The sequence below is a fragment of the Heptranchias perlo genome, unplaced genomic scaffold (assembly GCF_035084215.1).
Source record: "Heptranchias perlo isolate sHepPer1 unplaced genomic scaffold, sHepPer1.hap1 HAP1_SCAFFOLD_609, whole genome shotgun sequence".
Classification (NCBI taxonomy): Eukaryota; Metazoa; Chordata; class Chondrichthyes; order Hexanchiformes; family Hexanchidae; genus Heptranchias; species Heptranchias perlo.
This window is the reverse complement of record NW_027139633.1, coordinates 121,797-130,225: the sequence shown is the minus strand read 5'-3', so window position 1 is coordinate 130,225 and position 8,429 is coordinate 121,797. Positions and strand designations below refer to the sequence as shown.

Below are 8,429 nucleotides of genomic sequence, written 5' to 3'. Positions count from 1 at the left end.
TTATCTTTTTTATATTTAACTGTGCAATCGTTGGGGGCAGAGAGTGGGGGGAGCCCGGGCTGGGACTGAACCCCTCCAGAGTCCCACTGCCGGACGCACTGCAGGCAGGAGAAGCAGAGGTCACGGGCAGACAGAACCAGTCCCCGGGGGGGGTGGCGGTTCGAGGGCCCCCCCCTCACTCTTAGGCAGCTGGTGCTCAGTCGAACGGCAGCATGTTTGCAGGGGAGAGGATACCTCATTCGAAGGGTCCCAATTCTATCGGCCCAAGTGTGGGCTGGATATTCGCCTACAGGGGCATCCTGTCTTGTCCCCACAGTGAGGGGGGAACCCTGGCCTGCTGCTCCTGTTCAGTAAGAGACAACCTTTTGATTCCAGAACCCTTCCTGCTCGGACTGGGGGTTCAATGACCCTCTGCTCGATTCTTTGGTTTGATTGAGATGGTGGCCTGGATTCTGGGCTCTGCCCGTTAGGATTCCTTCAGCAGGTTGATACGGGCACAGATTTTCAGGGCCGGTCCCAACTTCATGTTCATCGCCGTCATCAAGTGCTCCTCCTTCAAGAGCAGCAGAGCTTGTCCGTCGATCTCTTGCGATCGAAACTCCTCAGCGAGATCCTGGCACCCTGGGGGAGGGAGAGAGGGAAACAGATTCAGAGGGAGACTCTCTCAAGCACATCCTGTGAGGGATACTGCCTCACACGTGCACTCCCCGCGAGAAAGACTCACTCACCGGCACGCACCGCGAGAAAGACTCTCACTCACAGGCACTCCCCGCGAGAAAGACTCTCACTCACAGGCACTCCCCGCGAGAGGGGCCCGTGCACTCCCCGCGAGAGGGGCCCGTGCACTCCCCGCGAGAAAGACTCTCACTCACAGGCACTCCCCGCGAGAGGGGCCCGCTCACTGACGCACACAACGCGCGGCAGAGACTCGCTCTCTCTCTCTCACACACACCGCGACAGAGACTCGATCTCTCTCTCTCTCACACACACCGCGACAGAGACTCGATCTCTCTCTCTCTCACACACACCGCGACGGAGACTCGATCTCTCTCTCTCTCACACACACCGCGACAGAGACTCGCTCTCTCTCACACACCGCGACAGAGACTCGCTCTCTCTCACACACACACCGCGACAGAGACTCGCTCTCTCTCTCACACACCGCGACGGAGACTCGCTCTCTCTCACACACACACCGCGACAGAGACTCGCTCTCTCTCACACACACACCGCGACAGAGACTCGATCTCTCTCTCACACACCGCGACAGAGACTCGCTCTCTCTCTCACTCACACACCGCGACAGAGACTCGCTCTCTCTCTCACTCACACACCGCGACAGAGACTCGCTCTCTCTCTCACACACACCGCGACAGAGACTCGCTCTCTCTCTCTCTCACACACCGCGACAGAGACTCGCTCTCTCTCTCACTCACACACCGCGACAGAGACTCGCTCTCTCTCTCACACCCCGCGACAGAGACTCGCTCTCTCTCACACACCGCGACAGAGACTCGCTCTCTCTCTCTCTCACTCACACACCGCGACAGAGACTCGCTCTCTCTCTCTCACACACCGCGACAGAGACTCGCTCTCTCTCTCTCACACACCCCGCGACAGAGACTCGCTCTCTCTCTCACACACACCGCGACAGAGACTCGCTCTCTCTCTCTCACACACACCGCGACAGAGACTCGCTCTCTCTCTCACACACACCGCGACAGAGACTCGCTCTCTCTCTCTCACACACACCGCGACAGAGACTCGCTCTCTCTCTCTCTCACACACCGCGACAGAGACTCGCTCTCTCACTCTCACACACCGCGACAGAGACTCGCTCTCTCACTCACACACCGCGACAGAGACTCGCTCTCTCACTCACACACCGCGACAGAGACTCGCTCTCTCTCTCTCTCACACACCGCGACAGAGACTCGCTCTCTCTCACACACACCGCGACAGAGACTCGCTCTCTCTCTCTCTCACACACCGCGACAGAGACTCGCTCTCTCTCACACACACCGCGACAGAGACTCGCTCTCTCACACACACCCCGCGACAGAGACTCGCTCTCTCTCACACACACCACGACAGAGACTCGCTCTCTCTCTCACACACCGCAACAGAGACTTGCTCTCTCTCTCACACACCCCGCGACAGAGACTCGCTCTCTCTCTCTCTCTCACACACCGCGACAGAGACTCGCTCTCTCTCTCTCACACACCGCGACAGAGACTCGCTCTCTCTCACTCACACACCGCGACAGAGACTCTCTCTCTCTCTCACACACCGCGACAGAGACTCGCTCTCTCTCTCTCACACACCGCGACAGAGACTCGCTCTCTCTCTCTCACTCACACACCGCGACAGAGACTCGCTCTCTCTCACTCACACACCGCGACAGAGACTCTCTCTCTCACTCACACACCGCGACAGAGACTCGCTCTCTCACACACACACCGCGACAGAGACTCGCTCTCTCTCTCACACACCGCGACAGAGACTCGCTCTCTCACACACACACCGCGACAGAGACTCGCTCTCTCTCTCACACACCGCGACAGAGACTCGCTCTCTCTCACACACACCGCGACAGAGACTCGCTCTCTCTCACACACCCCGCGACAGAGACTCGCTCTCTCACACACACACCGCGACAGAGACTCTCTCTCTCTCACACACACACCGCGACAGAGACTCGCTCTCTCACACACACACCGCGACAGAGACTCTCTCTCTCTCACTCACACACCGCGACAGAGACTCGCTCTCTCTCTCTCACACACCGCGACAGAGACTCGCTCTCTCACACACACACCCCGTGACAGAGACTCGCTCTCTCTCTCTCACACACACACCGCGACAGAGACTCGCTCTCTCTCTCTCACACACACACCGCGACAGAGACTCGCTCTCTCTCTCTCACACACACCGCGACAGAGACTCGCTCTCTCTCTCACACCCCGCGACAGAGACTCGCTCTCTCTCACACACACACCGCGACAGAGACTTGCTCTCTCTCTCACACACACACCGCGACAGAGACTCGCTCTCTCTCTCACACACCCCGCGACAGAGACTCGCTCTCTCTCTCACACACACCGCGACAGAGACTCGCTCTCTCTCTCACACACCCCGCGACAGAGACTCGCTCTCTCTCTCACACACCCCGCGACAGAGACTCGCTCTCTCTCACACACACACCGCGACAGAGACTCGCTCTCTCTCTCACACACACCGCGACAGAGACTCGCTCTCTCTCTCACACACACCACGACAGAGACTCGCTCTCTCTCTCACACACACTCCGCGACAGAGACTCGCTCTCTCTCTCACACACACCACGACAGAGACTCGCTCTCTCTCTCACACACACTCCGCGACAGAGACTCGCTCTCTCTCTCACACACACACCGCGACAGAGACTCTCTCTCTGTCTCTCACACCCCGCGACAGAGACTCGCTCTCTGTCTCTCACACCCCGCGACAGAGACTCGCTCTCTCTCTCTCACACACACTCCGCGACAGAGACTCGCTCTCTCTCTCACACACACACCGCGACAGAGACTCGCTCTCTCTCTCTCACACACCGCGACAGAGACTCGCTCTCTCTCTCTCTCACACACACACCGCGACAGAGACTCGCTCTCTCTCTCACACACCGCGACAGAGACTCGCTCTCTCTCACACACCCCGCGACAGAGACTCGCTCTCTCTCTCACACACCCCGCGACAGAGACTCGCTCTCGCTCACACACACACACCGCGACAGAGACTCGCTCTCTCTCTCACACACACCGCGACAGAGACTCGCTCTCTCTCTCACACACCCCGCGACAGAGACTCGCTCTCTCTCTCTCTCACACACCGCGACAGAGACTCGCTCTCTCTCTCTCTCTCACACACCGCGACAGAGACTCGCTCTCTCTCTCTCTCTCACACACCGCGACAGAGACTCGCTCTCTCTCTCTCACACACCCAGCGACAGAGACTCGCTCTCTCTCACACACCCAGCGACAGAGACTCGCTCTCTCTCACACACACACCGCGACGGAGACTCGCTCTCTCTCTCTCACACACCGCGACAGAGACTCTCTCTCTCTCTCACACACACCGCGACAGAGACTCGCTCTCTCTCTCACACACCGCGACGGAGACTCGCTCTCTCTCTCTCACACACCACGACAGAGACTCGCTCTCTCTCTCACACACAACGCGACAGAGACTCGCTCTCTCTCTCACACACCGCGACAGAGACTCGCTCTCTCTCTCACACACCGCGACAGAGACTCGCTCTCTCTCACACACACCGCGACAGAGACTCGCTCTCTCTCTCACACACCGCGACAGAGACTCGCTCTCTCTCACACACACCGCGACAGAGACTCGCTCTCTCTCTCACACACCGCGACAGAGACTCGCTCTCTCTCTCACACACCGCGACAGAGACTCTCTCTCTCTCTCACACACCCCGCGACAGAGACTCGCTCTCTCTCTCACACACCCCGCGACAGAGACTCGCTCTCTCTCTCACACACCGCGACAGAGACTCGCTCTCTCTCTCTCTCACACACCGCGACAGAGACTCGCTCTCTCTCTCACACACCGCGACAGAGACTCGCTCTCTCTCACACACACACCGCGACAGAGACTCGCTCTCTCTCTCTCTCTCACACACCGCGACAGAGACTCGCTCTCTCTCTCTCTCACACACCGCGACAGAGACTCGCTCTCTCTCTCTCTCACACACCGCGACAGAGACTTGCTCTCTCTCTCACACACACACCGCGACAGAGACTCGCTCTCTCTCTCACACACCCCGCGACAGAGACTCGCTCTCTCTCTCACACACCCCGCGACAGAGACTCGCTCTCTCTCTCACACACCCCGCGACAGAGACTCGCTCTCTCTCACACACACACCGCGACAGAGACTCGCTCTCTCTCTCACACACACCGCGACAGAGACTCGCTCTCTCTCTCACACACACCACGACAGAGACTCGCTCTCTCTCTCACACACACTCCGCGACAGAGACTCGCTCTCTCTCTCACACACACCACGACAGAGACTCGCTCTCTCTCTCACACACACTCCGCGACAGAGACTCGCTCTCTCTCTCACACACACCGCGACAGAGACTCTCTCTCTGTCTCTCACACCCCGCGACAGAGACTCGCTCTCTCTCTCTCACACACACTCCGCGACAGAGACTCGCTCTCTCTCTCTCACACACACTCCGCGACAGAGACTCGCTCTCTCTCTCACACACACACCGCGACAGAGACTCGCTCTCTCTCTCTCACACACCGCGACAGAGACTCGCTCTCTCTCTCACACACCGCGACAGAGACTCTCTCTCTGTCTCTCACACCCCGCGACAGAGACTCGCTCTCTCTCTCTCACACACACACCGCGACAGAGACTCGCTCTCTCTCTCTCTCACACACCGCGACAGAGACTCGCTCTCTCTCTCACACACCGCGACAGAGACTCGCTCTCTCTCTCACACACACCGCGACAGAGACTCGCTCTCTCTCTCACACACACCGCGACAGAGACTCGCTCTCTCTCTCACACACACCGCGACAGAGACTCGCTCTCTCTCTCACACACCCCGCGACAGAGACTCGCTCTCTCTCTCTCACACACCGCGACAGAGACTCGCTCTCTCTCTCTCACACACCGCGACAGAGACTCGCTCTCTCTCACACACACCCCGCGACAGAGACTCGCTCTCTCTCACACACACCCCGCGACAGAGACTCGCTCTCTCTCTCTCACACACCGCGACAGAGACTCGCTCTCTCTCTCTCACACACCGCGACAGAGACTCACTCTCTCTCTCTCACACACCGCGACAGAGACTCGCTCTCTCTCTCACACACCGCGACAGGGACTCGCTCTCTCTCTCACACACCGCGACAGAGACTCGCTCTCTCTCTCTCTCTCACACACCGCGACAGAGACTCGCTCTCTCTCACACACACCGCGACAGAGACTCGCTCTCTCTCTCTCTCACACACCGCGACAGAGACTCGCTCTCTCACACACACACTCCGCGACAGAGACTCGCTCTCTCTCTCACACACCGCGACAGAGACTCGCTCTCTCTCTCACACACCGCGACAGAGACTCGCTCTCTCTCTCTCACACACCGCGACAGAGACTCGCTCTCTCTCTCTCACACACCGCGACAGAGACTCGCTCTCTCTCTCACACACCGCGACAGAGACTCGCTCTCTCTCTCTCACACACCCCGCGACAGAGACTCGCTCTCTCTCTCTCACACACCGCGACAGAGACTCGCTCTCTCTCTCTCACACACCGCGACAGAGACTCGCTCTCTCTCTCTCTCACACACCGCGACAGAGACTCGCTCTCTCTCTCACACACCGCGACAGAGACTCTCTCTCTCTCTCACACACCACGCGACAGAGACTCGCTCTCTCTCTCTCACACACCGCGACAGAGACTCGCTCTCTCTCTCTCACACACCGCGACAGAGACTCGCTCTCTCTCTCTCTCACACACCGCGACAGAGACTCGCTCTCTCTCACACACCGCGACAGAGACTCGCTCTCTCTCTCACACACCGCGACAGAGACTCGCTCTCTCTCTCACACACACCGCGACAGAGACTCGCTCTCTCTCTCACACACACACCGCGACAGAGACTCGCTCTCTCTCTCTCTCACACACCGCGACAGAGACTCGCTCTCTCTCTCACACACACACCGCGACAGAGACTCGCTCTCTCTCTCACACACACCACGACAGAGACTCGCTCTCTCTCACACACCGCGACAGAGACTCGCTCTCTCTCTCTCTCTCACACAACGCGACAGAGACTCGCTCTCTCTCTCACACAACGCGACAGAGACTCGCTCTCTCTCTCACACACCGCGACAGAGACTCGCTCTCTCTCTCTCTCTCACACCCCGCGACAGAGACTCGCTCTCTCTCTCACACAACGCGACAGAGACTCGCTCTCTCTCTCACACACCGCGACAGAGACTCGCTCTCTCTCTCACACACCGCGACAGAGACTCGCTCTCTCTCTCTCTCTCACACACCGCGACAGAGACTCGCTCTCTCTCTCTCTCACACACCGCGACAGAGACTCGCTCTCTCTCACACACCGCGACAGAGACTCGCTCTCTCTCACACACCGCGACAGAGACTGGCTCTCTCTCTCTCTCTCACACACCGCGACAGAGACTCGCTCTCTCTCTCTCACACCCCGCGACAGAGACTCGCTCTCTCTCACACACACACCGCGACAGAGACTCGCTCTCTCTCTCTCACACCCCGCGACAGAGACTCGCTCTCTCTCTCACACACCCAGCGACAGAGACTCGCTCTCTCTCTCTCACACACCGCGACAGAGACTCGCTCTCTCTCTCACACAACGCGACAGAGACTCGCTCTCTCTCTCTCACACACCGCGACAGAGACTCGCTCTCTCTCACACACACCGCGACAGAGACTCGCTCTCTCTCTCACACACCCCGCGACAGAGACTCGCTCTCTCTCTCACACACCGCGACAGAGACTCTCTCTCTCTCTCTCACACACCCAGCGACAGAGACTCGCTCTCTCTCTCACACACACACCGCGACAGAGACTCGCTCTCTCTCTCACACACCGCGACAGAGACTCGCTCTCTCACACACCGCGACAGAGACTCGCTCTCTCTCTCTCTCTCACACACCGCGACAGAGACTCGCTCTCTCTCTCACACACACCCCGCGACAGAGACTCGCTCTCTCTCACACACACCCCGCGACAGAGACTCGCTCTCTCTCACACACACACCGCGACAGAGACTCGCTCTCTCTCTCACACACACACCGCGACAGAGACTCGCTCTCTCTCTCACACACCGCGACAGAGACTCGCTCTCTCTCTCACACACCGCGACAGAGACTCGCTCGCTCTCTCACACACCGCGACAGAGACTCGCTCTCTCTCTCACACACCACGACAGAGACTCGCTCTCTCTCTCACACACACCGCGACAGAGACTCGCTCTCTCTCACACACACCCCGCGACAGAGACTCGCTCTCTCTCACACACACACACCGCGACAGAGACTCGCTCTCTCACACACCCCGCGACAGAGACTCGCTCTCTCTCACACACACACACCGCGACAGAGACTCGCTCTCTCACACACACACCGCGACAGAGACTCGCTCTCTCTCTCACACACACCGCGACAGAGACTCGCTCTCTCTCTCACACACACCGCGACAGAGACTCGCTCTCTCTCTCACACACACCGCGACAGAGACTCGCTCTCTCTCTCACACCCCGCGACACAGACTCGCTCTCTCTCACACACACCCCGCGACAGAGACTCGCTCTCTCACACACCCCGCGACAGAGACTCGCTCTCTCTCACACACACCCCGCGACAGAGACT

General features: G+C 59.0%; 1 protein-coding gene across 1 annotated transcript in view; it reads right to left on the bottom strand.

Annotated features, from left to right (window-relative positions):
- Window positions 1-6: 6 nt before the first annotated feature.
- LOC137317331 (polyhomeotic-like protein 1) overlaps window positions 7-8,429 on the bottom strand; it is a 128,259-nt gene continuing 119,836 nt past the window's right edge. Inside the window, exon 12 of the mRNA XM_067980743.1 lies at window positions 7-621. Coding sequence (XP_067836844.1) covers window positions 467-621 — 155 coding nt within the window. The 3' untranslated portion in view covers window positions 7-466. The remainder of the gene's footprint in view (window positions 622-8,429) is intronic.